Source organism: Aotus nancymaae, unplaced genomic scaffold (assembly GCF_030222135.1).
Source record: "Aotus nancymaae isolate 86718 unplaced genomic scaffold, 86718_ANA_hifiasm-v0.15.2.pri h1tg000028l, whole genome shotgun sequence".
Taxonomy (NCBI): Eukaryota; Metazoa; Chordata; class Mammalia; order Primates; family Aotidae; genus Aotus; species Aotus nancymaae.
Genome location: NW_026988441.1, coordinates 24244024 through 24270145, shown reverse-complemented (window position 1 = coordinate 24270145; position 26122 = coordinate 24244024). Strand labels below are relative to the sequence as shown.

At 38.9% G+C, this 26122-nt stretch overlaps 1 protein-coding gene and 3 pseudogenes across 1 annotated transcript in view; 3 read left to right on the top strand and 1 right to left on the bottom strand.

The window, feature by feature from the left end:
- Positions 1 to 25899, bottom strand: part of LOC105726273 (zinc finger protein 728-like) — a 42702-nt gene extending 16803 nt beyond the window's left edge. The window contains 2 exon segments of the mRNA XM_064381538.1: positions 218 to 344; positions 25780 to 25899. Of these exon segments, the coding sequence (XP_064237608.1) occupies positions 218 to 344; positions 25780 to 25782 (130 nt within the window). The 5' untranslated portion in view covers positions 25783 to 25899.
- On the top strand, positions 9680 to 11762 carry LOC105726257 (CWF19-like protein 2; annotated as a pseudogene).
- Positions 14879 to 17353, top strand: LOC135276677 (ubiquitin-conjugating enzyme E2 variant 2-like; annotated as a pseudogene).
- On the top strand, positions 24594 to 25030 carry LOC105726256 (small ribosomal subunit protein uS19-like; annotated as a pseudogene).
- Positions 25900 to 26122: the final 223 nt, after the last annotated feature.

The window sequence follows — 26122 nt, the reverse complement described above, 5'->3', positions numbered from 1 at the left end:
TGAAGGACACAGATCAGCTCAAGAAATGTGGTAAGTTCAGGTCAAGGTAAAACATCTTGAAGAATTTTTTTTCTACAAGGAAAAATTCTATTATTTTCTTGAAAACAGAAATCTGCAAGCATTAAGTCACCAAAAAAAAAAAAAATTATACAAAAGAGAAATGAAACCTATGGGGTATACTAGGAATCTAGGAATTGCATATCAAAGTTGTTCTCACCTAGAAAGACCAGGTTTCTGTAGTTCTCTAACATCACATTTCTATATAAATTCTGCTGTGCAGTGTCCAGGCATTGCCACTCCTCCAGAGAGAATTCTATGGCCACATCCATAAATGTCAATGGTCCCTACAAAACACACACAAACATATATATTTACCAAGTGGTCATGAGGAAAGTTTTAAATTTGACTCAAGGTAATATGGAGAAAGTAAAGAGAACTGGTTCTGACTTATAAGAGTGACTAAAATTATTCAATAAAATAATTTTCAACACAGAAATATTCTCTAATGTATTATCTAATTCTGAGAAAAAAAGAGTGGTATAAGATCCATAACATCAGTGTATATATATTTTTCAGGATAATAAAGTATAATATTGAGGGCATAAACACTAACATGTACAAGGTTGTGTGCTATATTTACATTATACAGTATTAACTGTGTATTTTTTAGATGGAAAAGACATGGTTGTGTATATTATTCAGATGGAATAGACATGTTGAGTTAGAAGGTATAACTCAAATTTTAATGTGTACAATAAGCTGGAGATCTTAATGCAGTTTGTTTCATTTTTTTTTAGAAGATTCAGGATAAAGTCTGAGTTGCTGCATCTCTAACAAACTCATCAGTATTCAATGTTTTTGGCCCAAAAAGACTATTTTTCAAATATCCAGTAATTAAATGAGCTTGTGTTTTTCTCAGTTTTTCTAATTTGTAAACAAAGATGAGAGCCTTCATTTTCCAAAAACAGATAAATGCAAAGAAAGCCTAAGAAAGAAGGGCAGCTAGCTGTCAGATTAAATGTGATGGTTTCTTCACATCAGCTACATAAGATACTTGATGATGAAGAGGTAAATAACTAATTCTATAGTTAAAAAAAAAAAAAGTGTCAGAGAGCTTATCAACCAAGTGATTTATTAACATCAACTGCAATAGAACAAAATTTTATGATGTCCTAATGCACCCAGAAGGACACACCATTACTGCCTCCTTTTTTTTTGAGATGGAGTTTTACTCTTGTTGCCCAAGCTGGAGTGCAATGATGTGATCTTGGCTCATCATAACCTCCACCTCCTGGGTTCAAGTGATTCTTCTGCCTCAATCTCCTGAGTTGCTGAGATTACAGGTATGCACCACCATGCCTGGCTAATTTTGTATTTTTAGTACAGATGGGGTTTCTTCATGTTGCTCAGAGTGGTCTCGAACTCCCAACCTCAGTTGTTCCACCCGCCTGAGCCTCACAAAGTGTTGGGATTACAGGCATGAGCCACCGCGCCCAGCCCTGTTCTGTAATTTTTAATAGTGATTTTAAAGTCTTTCTTTAGCACCCTTGAGAGCAGATATCTCCTAATCATTTTTTAGAATTTTCTGGGTAATAAAAACCATACTGCTTCAATGAGCATTTTCTTAATCCTGTACTGCATAGACACAATAAAGAACAAAGATGAAACCTCAACATTATATGTCCTCTGTCTTCACTAAAAACCCCAGGTTTTCCTTAGAAGAAATTTTGAGTATCCACACCTTTCCATGTTCAACAGCCACAAAGGGAACATTTTTAATATTGCAGATTATAAATTCATGGTGAGATTTCTGCATGGCTATAAGAAACCATAATGTAGAGAAGGCTCTAGTATATAGAAAAATATATATATATTTTCAGAGACTTTGACTATCGTAAGAATTTTCAAAGTACTTAAGACAAACTCGTTAGGGAGGAAAAGCACAAGTAGTGATGTACAGGTTTGCAAGTACTAAATGCATGGCATTTCAGAAAGCAGAGTAGACATAGATCTTGATCTGAGACATGTTTAGCCGAAATAAAAAAGGCCATTTTTTTTTCACTTTCTTCTCCTTCTCTAGGATTTTTTCTCAGATGAAATTCCCTGGACAAATTACAGTGGCATATTGAGAATATGCCCTTAAAAGTGTGAGCACCATAGATCTACCTGCTATCACCACATTCACAGGCAGAAAGACCAAGATAGAAAAATGTCACCCATTTCTATCCTTTATAACAGAAGAGATTCAGAAACAATGAGCTGCTCCATAGAGATAAAAATATGTTTCTCTTTTTTTCTGTCTTCAGGAGCCATCCCCTGACACAGCAATTTCTGCTACAGTAATGGAAATATGGGCCACACTGTCTGTCTCTACCAAATCCAAACAGAACAGGTTCTTGGACCACCCTTTAATGCAAAAATGGAACTTAGCTCTCATGAATGTATTTTAATTCCTTCCTCATACTTAATTTTTGCCTTACCTTAGAGTCACATGAGACAATTAAAACAACATGGATGCTTCTGTGATCACCTGTTTTTTGTCAGCTTAAACTGACTTTCTCCTTAGCTAAGAGCTGTTCAGGCCTCATGTTAGCTTCTTGAGCTGGACGGACTCCGTCTTAGCTTTTTCATTTTAGTTATTCCCCTCATTAAGTATGTAACTGTAGTATGTAGCTGGGGCAAGATAACGCATCCCGGAGTGCATATGTTGATAAGAGGCTGAGTTAAGCAGTTCCAGCAGAGTCTGGTAATGCAGGTGCCATCAAGTACCCAGAGCCCCCATATCTATAAGTTGTATGTCTTTATATGACAGCTCTAGCCTTGCACCTGGTACTGTTTTATTTCTCATGTACTAGTTTATCTTTTAACTTTTTGCTTGCTCAGCTTCTGTGAGAATATTTGCTTCAGCTAGAATCCCTCTCCCTTTTCAAACTAGGGTATAAGAAACCCCTTAACTCTTTCCTTGGGGCCGAGAGAATTTTGGGCATTAGCCACCTCTCGGTCGCCAGCATAATAAAGGACTTATAATTCAATCTCAGAGTGTGGCACATTCCTTAACTTGCTCAGGTATAACACTTCCACTCACAACAATAAACAGAATCCATGAAAAGGGTACAAGTAAAGAGAGTTCTGCAAAATAGCTAGGCGATACTAATTAAAAGCCTGGGCTGATAACTCCTTAACTAAGCATTTCCTCTCAAGCTCTAACGAGCTTATAAATCACTTGGTAATTTTGGCCCCACTCTGTGAAATGTAATTCTGCAGGTATGGAAAGGGTCCATAAATGGGTCTTTTAAACAAGTGCCCTGTCGATAATGATGTTGCCCCCACTGGGCAATTAGCATTAGTTAGAGAAATGAAGCACAACACAGAGTCCCTTATACTCAGCAGTCTTATCACAACACAAATACTTCTGGTACAAATAAAGATAATCATTCTTTATCTTAAAGTATTATATTCTTTGCTTACTCTTTAAAGTTTACAGAGAAAACAGAAAGCAGCAATTTCTGAGTAAGTTTGCATTTGGAAACAACATATGCACATGTACTAATGCAATACTTATTAAGCAAGTATTACGTGCTCAAAAGGATGTTACAGAACACTGTGATAGCACATTATGTGATTTAATCCTAATAACACCCTGTGAGTTGATACTAAGTGTTCAATAATTCCAAGGCTTTAAATAAAAGATCTAACATTTTTATTTCTATTTCTGTTTATCTGTTGTTAATTTTTTTTCACAAAATGCATAGAACAAAAGCTAAATATAGACAAATGGGAATACAGATGGAAAGAGTTTAAAGCAATTTACATACCTTTTTATTGTGTTTATATTTACTTTCTTGTGACCTGTGAATCAGCTACTGGATCTGAGGGAACAGAAAACAAGTAGCCAAATGGAATGTTGCTGCAGGCACTGGTTTTAATAAAAAAATAATAAGACCGTATAATACATACTTTTTATTTCCCATTTATCCGCTTTTGGGTTCCAGAAAATTTTGAGCACCAGCTCTAAAGGCAACAAAATTCATGACCCAAAACTCTGATCTCTTCTAATCAGTTCTGTGAGGCAAGACTCCAGGGTTGGGCCAGATATAAGTAAGGCCTCAAAAAAGGGTGACTATGAACATGGCTGGGGCACGGTATAGAGTTGATGTATAATTCTGTTCTCTATACCACTGGAAGGTATTTTCAGTTCTTTTTTTTTTTTTAAGCTTACTTAAGAGAAACTTAGATTCTGAGTTTGTGTAATCTTAATCTTTTTCAGCCACTGCCCTGTAAATTTTATATTATATACTAATAAGCAATTCAAAAAAAATTCCCTTAAGGTTTTCTAGAATAATATTTAAAAGAATAATACGTATTCTTAGCAGGGTAAAAGAAACACAAATAATATGCCAGGTGCGGTGGCTCACGACTGTAATCCCACAACTTTGGGAGGCTGAGGTGGGTAGATCACGAGGTCAGGAGTTCAAGACCAGCCTGAACAACATGGTGAAACCCTGTCTCTACTAAAAATACAAATATTAGCTGAGCATGGTGGTGCATGCCTGTAATCCCAGCTACTCAGGAGGCTGAGGCAAGAGAATCACTTGAACCTGTGTGGCAGAGGTTGCAGTGAGCCAAGATAGCACCACTGCACTCCAGCCTGGGTAACATCAGAAATCACAATATAAAGAAAGTGGCCCAAATAAAGCCCAAGTTCTTTGTACATATCTATTTATTGTACCCACCATATGATGCATAATTCAACCATTTATCCAGTTGCTAGTCTAGACTAAAACTTCCAGGATGGTGGGGACAATGACTGATTCTTCTACTTTTTTTTTGAGACCAAGTCTCACTCTGTTGCCCAGGCTGAAAGGCAACAGCATGATCTCAGCTCACTGCAGCCTCCACCTCCCAGGTTCAAGTGATTCTCCTGCCTCAGTCTCCCAAGTAGCTAGAACTACAGGCATGAGCCTCCATGACCAGCTAATTTTTGTATTTTTGTAGAGATGAGATTTTACCATGTTGCCCAGTTTGATCTCAAACTCCTGACCTCAGGTGATCCACCCACCTTGGTTTCCCAAAGTGCTGGGATTACAGGCATGAGCCACTGCACCCAGCCTGCTTCATCTATTTTTCTTATGACTATATAAAATGGATGCAATTAGTTTATCTGTTTCAGTTTCCAGACCTCCTCATTTTTTACCCAAGTACCAGCGAACTGGAAAAACTCTCATCTGGGTACCAACCAAAGATATTTCCTGTATCAGGGGAGAAACACACATAAGATGATTCATTTCTCTTACACTGAGACAGAAGCAGAATTAATCATTCTTGTCAGCCTGACACAATTTTGTTCTGGACATTCTCAAATGTATCAAAGACATGTAGGTGATTGTGAGAGGGTTCCCACTGACCCTAGGGTGATGGCCCAATGATAAGCAAGGCAAAGAAGACTCAGAATGATTCTAAATAAAAAATGGAACTACTTTGGTTGAACTCCAGAACCTGGATTAACCATCCTGATTTGCTAGCTCTTGGGTAAGTATAAGGACAAGAATACTCTACTCCAGTATCACATTTTACAGGTAGGTATAGTTGTGGTTGTGGTTCTGGATACTTTGTGGCCTTGATCTCTCTCTCTTAAGATGCAGTTTACACATACAGATTCTGTCATCAGATTCTATCTACTCCTGGAGCTTCTCACATAACTGTAGCAGGTTAATGAAGAAAACTGTAGCAGGTTAATAAAGAAGATGTGAAAAGGTCAAAGAGCCACACTCTCAAAGGAGGAATTTAAAATATCTATGTTGATATCACACAGTACAGAAAATGACTTTTGTTGGTTTTCTGTAAATTCTCAATCCAAAGTCTGACCCTGCCTTGTAAATCCCAGGCAGAGGTCAGACCTTATTTGCAGATTCTAGGTGAAATCAACCTCACTCTGCATTTTTGGATGTTAGAGCAAGTAGAGTAAAATCAAAGAAGAGATCCCCTCAGAGAGTCTGCTCTAGAACATTCTAAATATTTTGCCTTAAAAAAGCTGACACAGGCCGGGCGCAGTGGCTCACACCTGTAATCCCAGCACTTTGGGAGGCTGAGGTGGGTGGATCACGAGGTCAAGAGATCGAGATCATCCTGATCAACATGGTGAAACCCCGTCTCTACTAAAAATACAAAAAATTAGCTGGGCATGGTGGCGCGTGCCTGTAATACCAGCTACTCAGGAGGCTGAGGCAGGAGAATTGCCTGAACCCAGGAGGCGGAGGTTGTGGTGAGCCGAGATCATGCCATTGCACTCCAGCCTGGGTAACAAGAGCTAAACTCCGTCTCAAAAAAAAAAAAAAAAAGCTGACACAACATGAACATAAGCAGACAGCTTATTTAGGTCAAGCTTAAGGATTTTAACTTGAGATGAAATATTCAAGTTGTCTGGACTCTAGATTAATTTATAGTTACTTTTAGTTTAATTTACAGCTACTTGTGGCAATAGTGAACAGTTTCAATAGATAAATAGTTGAAACAAGGGAGAAAGGTGTAATTGTGCTCTCATTTTGATGTCTGAGTTTGATAACTAAAAGGACTTGCATTCCTCAGATAAAAACTTTTCTTTTTCTTTTGAATTCTCAAAATGGAAGCTGCAGCCAGACACAGTGGCTCACGTCTGTAATCCCAGCACTTTAGGAGGCCGAGGTGGGTGGATCAGGAGATCAGGTGATCAAGACCATCCTGGCTAACATGGTGAAACCCCGTCTCCACTAAAAATACAAAAAATTAGCTGGGCATGGTGGCACGTACCTGTACTCCCAGCTACTCGGGAGGCTGAGACCAAACAGTCACTTCAACCCAGGAGGTGAAGGTTGCAGTGAGCTGAGATTTCATGACTGCAGCTTGGGTAAGTAGCAGCAGGTGTCACCTAAACATTTGTGGGCATTTTAGCATAAGGAGGGAGGGAGAAGTGGAGATTCTCATGTCTACATAATGCACACGTTACTCTGATTGGGTTTCTGTGCCCCATTGTCACTGAATCAGTTTCAGGTCTGAAGACACAAGTCATTAAAAAAGTTAAAATGGTTAATATCTGACCTATAAAGTTCGTAGAAATCTGGTCTAAGCTCTCTAAAAGTGACTGTAGTGGATAACAGACAAGTAGGCAGAGACACAATTACACCTGCATATTTAGGGGACAGCATGTACTTTGCAGCACAATTGTGAATTGACTGGAAGCCTGAGTGGGAAAGGCCCATCTAGAGTAAAGCTTAGTTGGCACCTTATGTGTTTATATTATGTCTGGTAATTCTAGACAGGGTTTGGGAAATATAACTAAAAGCAAATTTTTCTTCAGTCCTAGAGAACTCCACAATAATAGAACAGAAAGAAAACTGTTTTATTACACAATTAAATGTGAATGTGACACGTATTACAGTCAATCTGCTCAAGATATTGCAAAGACAAAAAGACAGTCAACATAATTAGTCCACAAGTAGAAGAATTTATATCACCATGTCATTCATAGTTCATCCTAAATTCATCAGGTAGTTGGAAAGGTCATCTGTATATGCTAATTGGTTATAATCAATGACAAAATAAACTTTTCACATCTTCATGACTGGAGGTAGATTTGCAACTTGAACCCCAGTGCCTGCTGAAGGTAGGCTTTCATTCTTCTATAAAAACAGTTGATAAGAGTGCTATCATTTTGGCTATTTACATTTTAAAGCAATAGCTCTCTATTCCCTAAGCACTGAACTAGAACATTCCTGCTTTCCCTCTCCTGGTGGCTAGTGTACTCTCTTGACCCCCACCATCTGCCACTGAGGCACAGCTCACAGCACAGCACTCATAGCTAAAAACTCACATCTTAGGAGAACCCCAGTTGCCACAGCAGCACTCCAGTGCCACTTCAGACAGTGAAGCTTGAGCTGCAGAAGGAGAGCCTGCTGGTGTCCTGGGTAGAATTACACCTTCACAATAATGGAAAAAGGAACAGTGTTTCAGTCCCAGTTTTTATGTTTAAGGGTGACATGAAAAAAATACTCCTGGATTTTAGCATGAATCCAGATAGAGATAGCACTGAGAGTTTTCACTGTGACAGCCTACATCTTTCACAGACACCATGGATACTAATAGGGCTTCTGAAACAGACACACAAAGCATTTGAGAGAAAAAGAGCTCTCATTCTGAGAAAGATTAATTGAGAGAAGAAAGTTAAAAGTGTCTTAAAAAGTAACTGAGATTAGATATAAGTTTGATCAAGTCCGCCAGAAAATATTTCTCTAAGAAGAATTTCTCTCCAAACACAAAATGCATAGCTACTCTCAGCAAGAGAAACATGAGCATTATGAATAAAGGGGGCATATTCTCAGCAGAATTTCTTTTTTTTGAGATGGAGTTTTGTTCGTTACCCAGGGTAGATGGAGTGCTGGGTAGATGGAGTGCAATGGTGCAATCTTGGCTCACTGCAACCTCCGCCTCCTGGGTTTAAGTGATTCTCCTGTCACAGCCTCCCAAATAGGTGGGACTATAAGCACATGCCACCACACCAGCTAATTCTGTATTTTTAGTTGAGATGGGGTTTCACCATTTTGTCCAGGCTGGTCTCAAACTCCTGACCTCAGGTGAGACACGCACCTTAGCCTCCCAAAGTATTGGTGGTATAGGCGTGAGCCACCCTGCCCAGCTCTCAGCAGAATTTTAAAAGATTTATCTTCCATCTCTGCTGCTCTCTTATTTCCTAATCATTGAATGTGGGATCTATATTGGAATATATCTGACAATTTCCACCAGCACTTTTTTATAAAAAATTGAAATTTGACTGTGTTAATATAGTAGAATATATTAGAGCTTGCAACATAGCTAACTAGAGAGCTATTATGGTTTTTGGGTAGCCACATCACCTGTCTTTATTTGTCCTGTAATAGCAGCTTACCAATTTGGTAAAATATAAGACACTAAAATTATGCTTACCTATCATTACTCCTATTGGATAAATATATAAGCATGTCAGATTAATATCTACTCTAACAGTTTAATGGTATTTTTTTGAATATTAGATATAATTATATAGGTATGAATAATTTTATGTACTAGTCATAATGTATGTAAGATTTTAAAAAATTGTTTGAACTGGCTTTACGATGGCAACAAGTATGGCAGCTGCTAGTGGTAGATTTGAAAGTACAAACAGTATGGAAGAGCAGAAAGAACAGACCTAGAATGCCAGAGCCGAGGTGTTGCGCCAGGTCCCCAGTGGCTTTTAAGGACTCTGTCATCATGTCTCTCAGCCTCAGTCATTGCTACTGCTGTATCTGAAATGAAATTTTCCTGTTTCAGGAACACATGCTAAAGCCAATTTTGAAAAAGAAGAAAAGCATAAAGAACTTAAGCGACTTCGGGGTGAGGACACATGGATGCTACCTGATGTGAATGAGTGACTCAAACAATTCTCACAGGAACACTCTGTGAAGAAAAAGAAGAAAAAAGACAAGCATTCAAAAAAAGCAAAGAAAGAGAGGAAAAAAAGGGCAAGAAACAGAAATATGAAAAAAAAAAAAAATGAGTCATCTGATAGCTCATCAAGCTCTGAAGATGAGTGGGTTGAGGTTGCTCCATCCCAGACTCCTGACAAGGAAAAGGCCTGCAAAGTGAAAGATGAAAAGATGACACCCAAATTATCAAGAGGGATGAGTGGATGACTGTTGATTTTATGTCCGTTAAAACTGTCATCCTCATCACTCAAAACTGAAAAGGAAACTATGAGGAAAATAGAGCAAGAGAAAACCCAAGCACTTGAACAGTCCAAACTGAAGGAAAGAGAATTGAATCCGTACTGAAAGGATAGTGGTACAGGTCTTCCACCCGAAGACTGCAGTGTGTCATAGATTACTGAAGTTTCAGTGGTAGAAGATGGTGGATGAAGTTGGCTAAGGAAGTCTTATCTAAGAATGAAGGAACAAGCTGAGAAACAAAATAGAAACTCTGAGGACATTGTAGCTGAAAGATACGGGTCAATGGAAATATTTCATTTGAAATTAGAAGACGCTGAAAAAGCTGCATCCATAAAAGAAGATTATAGACAAGAATAGTGGAGAAAACCCACATATTCAGATAAAGCACAAAATAGTCAAGAAAGTAGAAAATCAGCCTTAGTAAAATATGATAACAGTTTAAGGCATAGATATGGTACAACAGATACTGCAAAAAATAGCAATAATGATAAATTTATTGGTGATGAAAAAGATAAAATACCTGGGTCTTTAGAAACATATAGAAGAGAATCTAACCCAAGGCAAAATCAAGAGTTTTCTTCCAGAAATTTGAGAGCTAAATTCTTGAGATCCTCTGATGATGAAGAACCGTCATTTCACAGCAAGGGCAGAAAATTTGAACCATCTAGTTCATCTTCGGCATTGGTAGCTCAGGGTTCTTTGCATAGTGGTTTTAGAAAACCCACTGAGAACCGTGAAGAAAGATTAACATGGAGTCACTCTGATGGGAGAGGAGACAAGAAACAGTCAAATCAAAAGCCACTGGAAACCAGTACCAATGAATACCAACACATTCCAGAAGATATGAGATGAAAATCACAAGATGAAGGCTTCAGAGATGACCCTCCAAAAAAACATCTGCAGGACACAAAGTCTACATTTGCTGGCAGTCCAGAGCATAAGTACATTCACATCCTGAGTGTTGATGAGAAGAACAAGTTGGGAGCCAAGATTATGAAAGCAGAGATGATGGGGAATATGGAAGTAGCTGAACAACTTAAAGCACAACTTCAAAAGGCAAATAAATTCAAAGAAACTGTAATACAGATATAAAAAAAATCTGGGGTAGAGAATGAAGACCAGCAAGAAGTAATCCTTGTCAGAACAGATCAGTCTGGTAGAGTATGGCCTGTGAACATACCAGGAAAATCTCTGAAATCACAAGGATGAAGAAGAAAGAGACAAATGCTTTCAACCCATGAGGAAAAAGAAAGGGCCAGATACTTTCACGATGACGATAATCTAAGCCTAAATGATTTAGTCAAAAATGAAAAGATGGGAACAGCAGAAAATCCAAAACAAGCTCTTCATGAGAATGGCATCTAGACTATTATACCCTGGATGAGATGTTTGTCTCCAAAGCAGCTGAGAGAGAATGTCTTGGTGAAGAGGAAGAGAACCAGCGGAAAAACGCTATTGCTGAACATTGGAGTCTTGCTGCACAAATGGAAAAATGTCTGTATTGTTTCAACAGCTCTCAATTTCCCAAGCATCTTATTGTTTCAATAAGTGTTAAGGTTTATTTATGCTTACCCAACATACCATCTCTTACCGAGGGGCACTGCCTGACAGTCCCTTTGCAGCACCACAGAGCAGTTACTTTACTGGATGAAGACATCTGGGAGGAAATCAAGATGTTCAGAAAATCATTGGTAAAGATGTTTGAAGATAAAGGATTAGACTGTATCTTTTTAGAAACTAAAATGAGCATGAAGAAACAGTATCACATGGTTTATGAATGTATTCCTGTATCCAAGGAAGTGGGTGATATGGCTCCCATCTACTTTAAGAAAGCCGTAATAGAATCTGATGAAGAGTGGTCCATGAACAAGAAGTTGATAGATCTCTCTTCAAAAGATATCAGAAAGTCTGTACCCAGAGGGTTACCTTATTCTCTGTGGATTTTGGCCTTCACAGAGAGTTTGCCCATGTCACTGAAGATCAGCACAGATTCTCTCATTACTTTGGAAAGGAAATCATTGGTGAGATGTTGGATATAGAACCACAACTTTGGAGGAAAGGCATCGGAGAAAGCTTTGAGGATCAGAGGAAAAAAGCACTGCAGTTAGCTCAATGGTGGAAACCATATGACTTCACCAAAAGTAAAAAACTGTTGAGTGTACCTTCCATTTTAAAATTTCTCTTCAGATCCTGGTTAGTTTTATTTCCATTGCATCTAATGAAGCAACTGACCCTCAGGTCACAGGCAGAGAAAGTCACGGCAGCAGACTGCTCTGAGTCTGTGACAACTGTACATCAGGAGATTGTGTTGTTTTCTTCCTCGCCTGCTCCTGTGGAGTTCATTTTAGTCACCAGGGAGTAAAAACAGATATATTCGATGATCCGCTCATGTTCCTGTTCTGTACCTTCTTCTTGGTATTCCAAATTGTTATTAATTTAGAGAAGGGCTTTTCTAAAGGGATATTTAGAAAGCATAGGAAATTCTTGCTTCAGAGGTAAGTGGGTTTGCTTCATGGTTGTTAAGTCTATTGTCTGGCTTCTTTTGCATTTTTAAAAATAAGACTTCATGTATTCAGTAATAATTTAATTTTAATTTCATAGGATTTTATAGAAAAGCTCTTAATTGTACAGTAGCAGTATATAATATCATTTCTATTCTTTTTGTTAAAGGAAAAGGAAATGTCCCCAAAGTATTAAATAATTAAATGATACTGAAAATAAAAAAAATAAAAATAAATTGTCTGAACTATAATTTAGTTAAAACACTGTATTTCTAAAGTATGAATAACAATATTAAAATAACTAACAAATGTGATATTCAAAGTAAATATTGTGGCCTTATATCCATACTATTGTAGAAAATACTGTTTAATTTATATAAATGCAAGTTGTCTACAAACACTACACGTAACTATGCTAACTGTACTGAAGTAACACAAGTACAACAGACTCCACTGTTCAGTTTATACGCTGAACTTTTCTGGCTTTTTCAGTGTAAGTACGTCAGCCTGCAAATAATCACCTTGGATAACCAGGTTTCTGCCAAAAAACTTACTCGGTATCATTTAGTCCTTATTATTCTGTATTGCTAAATTTAATCCTATCTTTGTGATCAACTTTTTTGTGCTCTTGAAATGCACTTTACTCTGAACAAATCTGTGTCTACTTTAAACACTAAAGATAAAAAAATAAAGTATTTTGTCAAGGCAAAAACAAAGTAATGAATCTCAGGTCCCAGATAAAGACAATTCTGAATCAAAAAGAATGACAAAATGTTTGTTTCATGGTTAATATGATTTATTTATATTTCAAAAAGCAGAAGAAATATATACATATAATCTAAACTTTTTTTTTAAATTAGCAAGTTATCATCCCCTATTTTCACATATGAGAATAAAGCCTCTTATTTCTAATTTGTATTTTGTCTTACAACAGCCAGGTCTCTGGACAAGTTCTTGAACTCTTGGACATCTGAATTTTGCACACTGTGTGCACTTGAAAGAACGTTTTTGAGGGGAGAAGCCAAAGAGAGAAAGTTGTCATAAAAAAAAATCCATGGGTTCACATGAATAAAACAAGTTCTTACAAAACTATGAAGAGACTTAGATTCGGACACAATAACAATCAGAGACTACAACATCTCACAGGCACTAATGAACAGATCATTGAAGAAGAAAATTAACAAAGATATTTAGGACCTGAACTCAATGCTTGACCAAATAGTCCTAATAAACATCTACAGAACTCTTTATCTAAAACATTCTTCTCATCTTCACGTTGCACATACTCTAAAAATTGACCACACAATCAGAAATAAAACCATTCTCAGGAAACTAAAAAATCCAGAATTATACAACCACACACAGACCACAGCTTGAGAAAAATATAATTCAATGCCAATAAAACAACTGGAAACCATACAATTAAATACAATTAAACTTGCACTTGAATAACTTTTTGCTAAATAATAAAATTAAGGCAGAAATTAAGTTTTCTGAAACATATAAGAACAAAAATATAACACAACAGAATTCCTGCACTATAGCTAAGGCAGTGGTAAAAGAAAAATTTATAGCATTAAATCTTCACATCAAAAAATTAGAAAGATCTCAGTTTAACAACCTGATATAAATAAGACTGAGAGCAGCAAAAGCAAATCAACCCCTAAGGCAGAAAAAGGCAAGAAATAACCAAAATCAGATGTAAACCGAAGGAGATTTAGAAATGAAAAACTATAAAATATCAAGAAATCCAGGTGTTAAACCTATAAAAAATAAGAAACTACTAAATTAATAAAGATCCAAATAAAGACAATTAGAAATGAAAAGAGACATTACCACTGACCCCACAAAAATATACTAAAGTCTACTATGAACACCCCATGCACATAAACAAAAAAACTAGAAGAAATTTTTTAAAATTCTTGAACAAATGCATTCTCCCAAGACAAATCATACACACACACACACACACACACACACACACACACACACACACAAATCAAAGCCCTAAATAAATAAGAAGATAACAAATTGAATCAGTAATAAATAGCCTACCAACCAAATGAAGCTCAGAATCAGACAGATTCACAGTGGAATTCTACCAGATGTACAAATAGGAGCTGATATTATTTCTACTAAAACGATTTCAAAAGATTAAAAAGAAGAAACTCCTCTCCAACTCATTATGTAAGAACAGCATCATTCCAACACCAACACCTAACAGAGATAAAACAAAAAAAGGAAACTTCAGGCCAACATCCTTGATGAACATTGATGCAAAAATCTTTAACAAATGGCCAAGCACAGTGGTTCATACCTGTAATTTCAGAACTTTGAAAAGCCAAGGTGGGTGGACTACCTGAGGTGAGGAGTTCAAGACCAGCCTGCCCAACATAATGAAACCTCATCTCCACTAAAAACAAAACAAAAAAATTAGCTGGGCATGGTGGCACACGCCTGTAATCCCAGCTACTCAGTAGGAGAATCGTTTGAACTGGGAGGCAGAGGTTACAGTGAGCCAAGATCGCACCACTGCACTCCAGCCTGGGAGACACAGCAAGACTCCATCTCAAAAAAAAGAAAAAGAAAAAGAAAAAAACGAAATCTTCAACAAGCTACTGGCAAAGCAAATCCAGCAGTGTATCAAAAAGCTAACCCACTATGATCAACTACAATTTATTTTGGGAATATAAGGTTTGTTCGACACACACATATAAATAAATGTGATTCATCACATAAACAGAATTAGACAGAAACCACAAGATTATCTCAATAGATACACAAAAAGCTTTCAATAAAACTTAACAATTTTTATGTTAAAAACCCTCAACAAACTAGGCATTGAAGGTACATACGTCAAAATAGTAAGTTATCTATGACAAACCCACAGAAAACATACTGAATAGACAGAACCTGGAAGCATCCCTTCTTGAAAACTGGCACAAGACAATAATGGCTTCTCTCAACACTACTATTCAACATAAAATTGGAAGTCTAGCCAGAGCAATCATCCAAAACATATAAATAAAAGGCATCCAAACAATAATAGAGGAAGTGAAACTATCCCTATTTGCAAACAACATAATTCTACATTAGGAAACCCATATACTCATGGGGGAAAAGCTCTTTAAACTGACAAACTTCAGTACGGTCTCAGGATACAAAATAAATGTACAAAAATTAGTAGCAACCCTATCCATCAAGAACACCTAGGCCAAATCCAAATCAAAAACACAATCTCATTCACAACTGCCACAGAAAATAATAAAAATATCTAGAAATACAGATAATCAGAAAGGTGAAAGATCTATGACAAGAATTACAAAACAATGCTTAAAGAAGCTAGAGATGACACAAATGAAAAACCACTTTATGCTCATGAATAAAAGAGATCACTATCATAAAAATGATCATACTGCTTAAATAAATTTACATGTAATGCTAATTTAGTCAAATCACAAAAATATTTTTAAACAGAACTATTTTTTTTTTCTTTTTTTTGAGACGGAGTTTCGCTCTTGTTACCCAGGCTGGAGTGCAATGGCGCGATCTCGGCTCACCGCAACCTCTGCCTCCTGGGTTCAGGCAATTCTCCTGCCTCAGCCTCCTGAGTAGCTGGGACTACAGGCGTGTGCCACCATGCCCAGCTAATTTTTTGTATTTTTAGTAGAGACGGGGTTTCACCATGTTGACCAGGATGGTCTCGATCTCTTGACCTCGTGATCCACCCGCCTCCGCCTCCCAAAGTGCTGAGATTACAGGCGTGAGCCACCGCGCCCGGCACAGAACTATTTTAAAAAACAAACAATTTTAAAATTCACATGAAATTAAAAAAAAAAAAAAAAAAACCCAAATAGCCAAGGCAGTCATAAGCAAAAACAACATAGTTGGAGGCATTACAGTATCTGACTTCAAACTATACAGCAGGGCTACAGTAACAAAGCAACATGGTACCGGCATAAAAACAAACTCATAGGACAATGCAACAGAATAGGGAGCCCAGAAATAACGCCACAGACCTACAACAAATGATCTTCAACAAAGGTGACAATAGGTATGTGGGAAGAATTTTCTATTTAATAAATGGTGCTGGAATAACTAGCTGGCACTATGTAGAAGATTGAAACTGGACCGTTTTGTAACATCATGTAAAAAAATCAACTCAAGGTAAATTAAAGGCTTAAATGTTAATCTTAAAATAAAAAAAAATTTTTTTTTAAGCCTGGAAGGTAAGAAATACCATTCTAGACATAGAAACTGGCAAAGATTTCATGATGAAGACATCAAAAGCAATTGCAACAAAAGCAAAAATTGACAAATGGGATCTAATTAAACTAAAGATCTTCACAGCAAAGGAATCTATCAACACAGTCAAGAGACAACCTACAGAATAACAGAAAATATTTGCAAACTATGCTTCGGAAAAAGGTCCAATATCCAGAATCCATAAGGAACTAAAACAAGTTTATAAGAAAAAAAAAGAAACTCACTTAAAAGAAGACAAAAAACATTAAAAAGATGTTTACTTTGTGGCTAACAATTTTTTTTTTTAATGCTCATCACTAATCATTAGAGCAATCCAAAAGAAAACCACAAGAGAAACAATCTCATGCCCGTGAGAATGGCTATTACTAAAAAGTCAAAAAATAGCATATGCTGGCAAGATTACAGAGGAAAGGGAGTGCTTATACACTGCTGTTGGGAGTGTAAATTAATTCAACCATTGTGAAAAGCAGTGTGGTGGCGCGACGGCTCCTGCGTGCGTGCAGGCGGCTGCGTAGGGCTGCAGGAGAAGATGGCGGTCTCCACAGACAAATTATGAAAACAGAATATATAGCCTGAAAGTAGAATGTGGACCTAAATACCCAGAAGCTCCTCCGTCAGTTAGATTTGTAACAAAAATTAATATGAATGGAATAAATAATTCCAGTGGGTGGGTGGATACCCCAAGCATACCAGAGTTAGCAAAATGGCAAAATTCATAGAGCATTAAAGTTGTACTTCAAGACCTAAGACGTCTAATGATGGCCAAAGAAAATAAGAAGCTTCCACAGCCACCAGAAGGACAAACATACAACAATTAATTTTAGTGGATCTCAAACTTGTCTTAAATCAACAACCTTCTACTCATGTTAATGTCTTTTTTTTTTTTTTTTTTTTTTTTTTCTGAGACGGAGTTTCGATCTTGTTACCCAGGCTGGAGTGCAATGGCGCGATCTCGGCTCACCGCAACCTCCGCCTCCCGGGTTCAGGCAATTCTCCTGCCTCAGCTTCCTGAGTAGCTGGGATTACAGGCACGCACCACCATGGCCAGCTAATTTTTTGTATTTTTAGTAGAGACGGGGTTTCACCATGTTGACCAGGATGGTCTCGATCTCTTGACCTCGTGATCCACCCGCCTCGGCCTCCCAAAGTGCAGGGATTACAGGCGTGAGCCACCGCGCCCGGCTAATGTCTTGATTAAATATCACAATGCAAAATACCCACACATTAAGTGAAAGAATTTCAGCTGGTAAACATGGCCTGGACATTTGTAAGAATGTATTTAATATATGTACACCCATTATGTTTTCAGGTAACAGGAGGAAAAATGCAGCATAATTTTATTTCTCTTGTTAAGGCACTGTCATTTAATCATAAACCTGGAGTACTTGAAATAGAATTCAGGTTTACAAGATGAAAGCGTGTGGAGAAGTGTCAGATGGCAGTGGAAGCATGTGTGTTTCTAAAAAAGAGAAATCTCAAGAAAGAAAACAGAAATGGCATGCTTTATCCATCTTGCTTAGTGAAAGAGCTGCAGTTGAAATTGTTTAAAAAGTAGCAGGTACAATGAATATTGTCACACATGTGTTAATTTTTGAAGCAGTGTGGGTGCCGATTACTAGTAGTATCAAAAATATGTTCAGGATTGTTTTGATACCTGTATTTATAATAAAAAATGTTGGGGGAGTTGATGAATTTCTGTTAAAAGCTGTTCTTGTGTGTTACATGTAACAGACATAGTAAATATCTGTTTACAGTCTTTGTTTGACAAACCATGCATTTAAATTTAAGTGAAGTCAACAAAAAGGAAATACGTATATGGATATGTGATTTTGAGATTAAAGTTAGTCTTAAAATGTAAATAAAATGTGGAACATGTCCTCAAAAAAAAAAGAAAGAAAGAAAGAAAATCAGTGTGGTGATTCCTCACTCAACTAAAAACAAAATTATCATTTGACCCAGTAATTTCATAATTGGGTATATACCTAAAAATATATAAATTATTCTATTATAAAGACACATGCACGATCAAGTTCATTGCAGCACTATTCACAATAGCAAAGACATGGAATCAACCTAAATGCCTATCAATGGTAGACTGGATAAATCAAATATGGTATGGTTGAGTATGACAGCACATGCCTGTAATCCAGCGCTTTGGGGACTGAGCCGGGTGAATTGCCTGAGCTCAGGGGTTTGAGACCAACCTGGAGAGCATGGCAAAATCCCGTTTGAAAAAAAAAATACAAACAAAAATTAGCTAGGTATGGTGACACAAGTCTTTAGTCTTAGCTTCTTGGAAAGCTTAGGCAGAATTGCTTGAGCTTGAGAGGTTGAGTTTTCAGTAAGCCAAGATCACACCACTGCACTCCAGCCGGGGATAAAGAGTGATACCTTGTCTCCAAAAAATGTAAAAAAAAAAAAGACTTAAGGTCAGGGGTGGTGGCTCATGCCTGTAATCCAAGCACTTTGGAGGCCAAGGCGGGCGGATCACCTGAGGTCGGGAGTTCAAGACCAGCCTGACCAACATGGTGAAACCCCATCTTAAAAAACCAAAAAAAGACTTAATAAAAACAAAATATGGGCCAGGTGCTTGGCTCACCCCTGTAATTCCAGCACTTTGGGAGGCCGATGCAGTGGATCACCTGAAGTCAGGTGTTCAAGACCAGCCTGGCCAACATGGCGAAACCTTGTCTATACTAAAAATAAAAAATTAGCTGGGTATGGTGGCAAATGCCTGTAATCCCAGCTACTCTGGAGGCTGCCTCAAGAGAATCGCTTGAACCGGGAGGTGGAGGTTACAGGGAGCCAAGATTGCGCCACTGCACTCTAGCTTGAGTGACAGAGCAAGATTCTGTTTCAAAACAAACAAAAAATATGCTAAAAAAAATCATGGAATACTCTGTGGCCATAAAAACAAACAAACAAAAGATTATGTCCTTTGCAGCAACATGAAGCTGGAGATCATTATTCTTAGAAAACTGATGCAGAAACAGAAAACCAAGTGCATGTTATTATTTATAAGTAAGAGCTAAATAATAAGAACACATGAACACAGAGGGGAACAAAAGACACTGAGGCCTAGTTGAGGGTGGAGGGTAGGAGGACTAAGAGGGTCAGAAAAAGTAACTTTTTGGTGCTATGATTAGTACTGCAGTGATAAAATAATCTGCACATCAAACCCCCATGACACAGTTTTAGCTGTATAACAAACCTGCATGTGTACCCCTGAACCAACCCAAAATAAAAGTTAAAAGAAAAAAAAAATCCCTGGGTTGGAGAAAGTGTAATGCAGGTGGAAGGACTGGTTTGTGCTACAGATAGTGGCCCAGGTGGGGCTGTACTGTGATTTATTTCTGTGTCCATGCAGGCAGATGAGATTATGAACTGGTACTCCAGAACCCTAGGCTGGTGGAGAAAACAGGTTGCTACTGCATGTTTAGTGTCTGGACACAGGGATATGCCAGGAGACTTGTAGACACTTTCGTAGGTGTTTGGCAAAAAAAAACCACTAGGATCAAAAATGCTGTGTTAAAATTCCTGAGGGTAGTGCCTTGTCCTGAGAGGGGTGTGAACACATTAATGTCTAGTTGGTGTGTTTGTGAGCACGTGAAAATCCTGTGTTGGCAACTTTGGCAAAAAGGGGTTTGTCATCAGAGTTCCTTTAAGTTTTCAGTCCTCTGTTACTCTGAGATGAGACCTGAAATCAAAGAACAGGGGAAAGTTTGAGGCCGGGTGCAGTCGCTCATGCCTGTAATCCCAGCACTTTGGAAAACCAAAGCAGGCGAATCACAAGATCAGGAGATTGAAACAATCCTGGCTAACACAGTGAAACCCTGTCTCTACTAAAAATACAAAAAGTTAGCAGCATGTGGTGGTGTGCACTTGTAGTCCCAGCTACTCGGGAGGCTGAGGCAGAAGAATCACTTGAACCCGGGAGGCAGAGGTTGCAGTGAGCCAAGATTGCGCCACTGCACTCAAGCCTGAGTGTGACAGTCTGTGTAGAGGCGAGTAGAGCCTCCCATTCCCAGACACCCAGGGTTTTATTCCAGGCCAGGAGTCTGTGACATCTTTCTTTTGGCACCAAATCTGCAGAGTTTGATGAGCACCAACAATTCTCTAACACCAACTCACTGTCTAACACTTGAATTCTGACACCACCCAGAGTCAGCACAGACCCTGATTCAGGGCTCAGTCCCACAACATTTTCCTCACTGCAGATGCCAGTCACAAACTCCATGGGCTCATCTATGCTTCCGAGCTACTGTTTAAAAACTGGGGACTCCCTTAACCTTTATGAAATTCAATTATCTGATAGAGCTACTCACAGAAATCAGCAGAACACTGTAGTTATATTTACTGGCTTTATATAAAACATACAACCCCCAAAAGTCAAATGGAAGAAAAGTACAGAACCAAGAAAAGAGGTGGGAAAAGATGAAGCGCATAGATAATAAATAGCTGTGATTAATAAAATTATCTATCCTCTGTGTTCTCCAGCAACACTGTATAAAAAGAAACACCCTTCTCATTATGACTTAGATGGTGCTCTTTTCTCAACCTATTACACAGCCAGAAAAACACTCTGCATATTTTCTTCTTTTTCTCATTAAAAAATCAGCTGCATTTGTCTTCAGCTATCAACATAAAATACGTTTTAATGAAACTTCACTTAAGTTTATTTTCATCACAATGGCTCCTGAACTCTGAGCTACTCAGTCTGAGCCACAACACAATTCCATTTTATGTCCCTCCTAAGAACACGCTGACTTCAGGGTAAAACATTCTCTGATCTAAAATCTGATTATTTCACCCTTCATTTAAACATTCCCCTCACTTCTTTCTAATCTTGTTTGCTTTTTCCTAGGAAAAAAAGCCATTTTCTGCCTAATCTTTGCAATTCTTAAAGATCTTATAGTTGGTACTTCCTCCTGTTCCAATACTCCTTTGAAATTCAAATTTCTTTTCTTTTCTTTTTTTTTTTTTTTGAGACAGAGTTTCGCTCTTGTTACCCAGGCTGGAGTGCAATGGCGCGATCTTGGCTCAACGAAACCTCTGCCTCCTGGGTTCAGGCAATTCTCCTGCCTCAGCCTCCTGGGTAGCTGGGATTACAGGCACGCGCCACCATGCCCAGCTAATTTTTTGTATTATTAGAGACGGGGTTTCACCATGTTGACCAGGATGGTCTCGATCTCTTGACCTCGTGATCCACCCGCCTCGGCCTCCCAAAGTGCTGGGATTACAGGTTTGAGCCACCGCGCCCGGCCCAAATTTCTTTTACATATATCTAACTGCTTTACTTTAAAACCTCTAGAAGCTGCCTCAAAACTGTAACAATTTTGTCTTCATAAGACACTCCCAATCCCCTTCTATCTTAAACTTAACTGCATCTGCCTGTGGGGCCCCAGCTTTCCAGGGCTCTGTAGCTTCTCCCAGTATAGAGGAAGAATCCATGGCTGGGGTGAGCAGGCTGGGACATCTGCAGGGGAGGCTTTCCAGAAGTAACTAAATGGGTTTTTAATAACATCCCTTAGCTGACTGAAAATTAACCTTAGCTTGGGGTCCACTGGGCTCAAGCTTTAATTTTCATGTCAGAATCATTCACTTAGTTTTTGTAACGAAGTGTTTGAAAAATCCAGCAAAATGACTCAAAAACAGTGTTCATGTAAGAGAAGAAAATTTAAAGGTACTTACATTTTGTACCTCAGTAAGAGAAGCAAATGTTATTTATTTCTTTTGGACAATAAAGCATCATTTTGTTTTTTGTATTAAAAATCATGTGATAAACAATTAATTATATGGGAACACTTCTAGGAGGTACCAAGTTTCATTACATGAAATTTAGCATTAAACTCAGAAATTGAAATAACAGGATATAGAACAAAGATACTTACTTTTGCAAATTTATCCTGCAAAAAAAGAAACCGTTTTCACAAATCTATGTAACTCACCAATTATCTATCACATTTTCTTGTGGAAATATATTAATTCTCTACAGCCAAAATGAAAGAAAAATTTTTCTTATTTCTTTCCTCAGTAGCTAACAATCTAAAATCCAGGTAGAAATCTGTTTGAAATCACTCAGCCATTAAAAAAAACATACCTGAGAAATCTCCTAAATTCACTCTGAGACATAAAAAGGTGAATGAGAATTTTCAACAAATAAAATATATGATTAGGTATTATTTTTTGAAATTCATCTTTTTTATGTCCTTTATAAATATTTTCTTACCTTTCAAGCCCTAATAATAAAACACAATTTACAGTTAAAAACTGAGGTCAGCTGGGCAAAGGCTCACACCTGTAATCCCAGCACTGTGGAGGCCACTGCACTCCAACCTGGGTGACAGAGGAAATTCTGGTACTTGAGACTAGAATTTTGAGCCTCAAACAGCCTGGTGAATCCCCATCTCTTCTAAAAATACAAAAAGTAGCTAGGTGTGGTGGTGGGCACCTGTCATCCCAGCTACTGGGGAGGCCGAGGCATGAGAACCACTTGAACTCGGGATGCAGAGGTTGCAGTGAGCCGAGATTGCACAACTGCACTCCAACCTGGGAGACAGAGGAAAACATGGTCTAAAACAACAACATTAAAAAAAAAAAAAAAAAAGCCTGAGGTCAAAATAAGAGAACAAATCATTTCAAGGTAACTATATGTCTGCCTTATGTGTCAAGTCAGGCCATTCAATTACTTGAAAGATTCTCCCACCCCATCTTGTTCACATAAGTGCTCAATAATAATTTTCTCGACTCTGAATTATGCCTCAGTGAGTGCACCAGATACCTTTTACGTTGCAAGTTCTTGCACCATCTCACGAGGGTCAGTTTTTGTTGTTGTTGTTGTTTTTTTTCTATGTCTTTGGAGTGGTATTTTATTTTCTTTCTTTATTTGTTTTTTTTTTTACAAACTTTTTACTATTTTTCTTTCACTATTTTTCTGTCCCCTAAGAAAATCCAGGGGCAAAAATTATTTTGGTTTCCCCTTCAATACCACCATCTGATTGTCTGACCAGCAATGTGTCTCCAAGAAATGGAAGCTTGGTTGGTTAAAGACAATAGTAATATCTCAAGGGGTTAACTTTTCAAAAAAACAGTGCACCAGGAGATGCCTCTCAGCCCCGGGGCATTCACCTGCTCTCTCGAGAGGCTACACTTCATACACATCTAGGGTTGTCTTATATGAGAAAATGACCCAGGAGCTGATATTCATAGAAACTCTAGCAGACAAAGCCGTGAGAAGAATCTTGGTTTTTCCCCAGACAGTACTGAATCCCAGGTCCAAGAAAAAACTGAAGGGTGGCTGAGGACACATCTCCCTATAAAGTTTCCAAAGGGAAACCTTGACTCAAAAACATTCTGATAAGATAGCTGTGTCTAGGGAAAATAGAAATATATATATATATATATTTACAAACAGAAAACCAACCTTTTCAAATGTGCCATCAAATGCTTTATCAAAAAATGATTAATTAAAATAGGTAACAAAGTATACACTAAAGGACAAATCGTTTGATAATGTGAATTAGGGAGAGGAAATTGGTGAATGGGAATGTCAAAAGGAACTGGAAATTAAGTATTTTACTGCAAGGCAGAGTCAAGCTAGAGAAATACGGGGTACAGACAGACTTGAGGTCCTGCTTGGGACACGTGAAAAATGCAAGGAAACAGCAGATCCCTGTGGGGTATGAAAATAATTAAGTGGCTGGCAATTAGGCTGAGGAGGCTCTAGTACCTAATTTCAACTTTTAAAAAATCTAATTTAACTAGGCATGGTAGCTTACACCAGTAATCCCAGCACTTTGGGAGGCCGAGGTAGGTAAATCACCTGAGGTCAGGGGTTCGAGACCAGCCTGACCAACATGGTGAAACCCCGTTTCTATTAAAAACACAAAATTAGATGAGAGTGGTGCCGTATGCCTGTAATCCCAGCTACTTGGGAGCCAGAGGCAAGAGAATCGCTTAAACCCGGGAGGCGGAGACTGCAGTGAGCCGAGATGGCGCCACTGCACTTCGGCCTGGGCGACAGAGTAAGACTCCGTCACAAAAAAAAAAAAAAAAAGACGATAACTGCACAGACGCCGACAAGAACGGTCTTTTCTGAGGATCCGGCAAGATGGCAGAGATAGAGCAGACGAAAAAACGGACCTTCCACAAGTTCGCTTACTGCTGCATGGACCTGGATCAGCAGCCGGACGCGTCCCGTGAGCAGCTGATGCAGCTGACAGTGCGCGCCAACTGCCGCGGCTGAATCGGGGCCTGCGAAGGAAGCAGCATTCGCTGCTGAAGCGCCTGCGCAAGGCCAAAAAAGAGGCGCCACCCAAGGAGAAGCCGGAAGTGGCGAAGACGCACCTGCGGGACTTGATCATCCTGCCCGAGTTGGTGGGCAGCATGGTGGGCGTCTACAATGGCAAGACCTTCAACCAGGTGGAAATCAAGCCAGAGATGATCGGCCACTACCTGGGCGAGTTCTCCATCAGCTACAAGCCCGTGAAGCACGGCGGGCCGGGCATTGGGACCACCCACTCCTCCCGCTTCATCCCCCTCAAGTAGTGGCTCTTCTAATAAAGGCACAGATTTCAAAAAAAAAAAAAAATCCAATTCAAGTGAATTTTTTTGTAAATTACTACATTGGGGGAAAAATTCAGGCTTAACAAACTACAAACTGCCAACTAACTTTAGATTGCATAACCAAAAATTTCCATCTTCATGGTACAAATTAAGAAACTACGTAACTGTACCCAAACAATTATTGAATTTGGTTTTCACCATTATTCACCTTATAAAACTCTTTCCGTCAAACCCCTTCAATAGACCATAAACTACAACCCATAGCTGAGTGCTCTACAATTTTAGAATGGCTCTTTGATTAAATTCTTTAATATTTTTGCGGCGACTTTCATAAATTTTTAACAGGAGAAAACAGAAACTGGGAACCTCATGGACCAAAGGTCTTGGCATTCCTGAACCCGCACCCCGAGTCAGGATTCTCCCCGATGACCCTCCTGTGGTCCCTGCACAATCTGAGACAGACGCGGTGCTGCGGATGCAGAGCTGCCCAAAGCGGGCTCCAGGCCAGGACACAGTCACTGTGCAGAGAAGAGATAGAACGCCCAGGGCCAGTTGTCAACACAGCCTCCATCTTATGGCTAAAGGGGACTAAGGCTGAGGTGGGCAAGGAGTTAACTAGGGGCACAGATTGTGGAGCTGACTGCGGTGAGGCCTGAGTCCGCCACAGCCACTTCCCACCGGTTCCAACCAGCCTCTTCCCCGCTCTCGGGATGTGGGACCTGCACTCTCACCATTTCTCGGCTGCCAGGGGGTCCTGGAGTCTTAGCTGTGGATGTCCCAATACCGCAGGTCACGGGGCCTCAGAGCATGGAGCTCTAGGAGCAGAGAACAAAGACCGGTGAAGACGAGACCCAGAGCTCCGGCAGCAGCAAGAGACAAAGGCCCCGCCACATCCCGGAAACCGCCCTGTCCGCTCCAGCCGCATGCCTGATTGGACAGTTTCCGGCACAGAGTCCCTGATTGGATAATGTTTAAGGCCCCCTCCTTACTTCGAGCCCTGAGTGACAGAAGATATGATCAGACGCTGGGCTGAATGAAGAAAAAGTGAGAGACTAGGTTGCAGCCTTTTCAGGA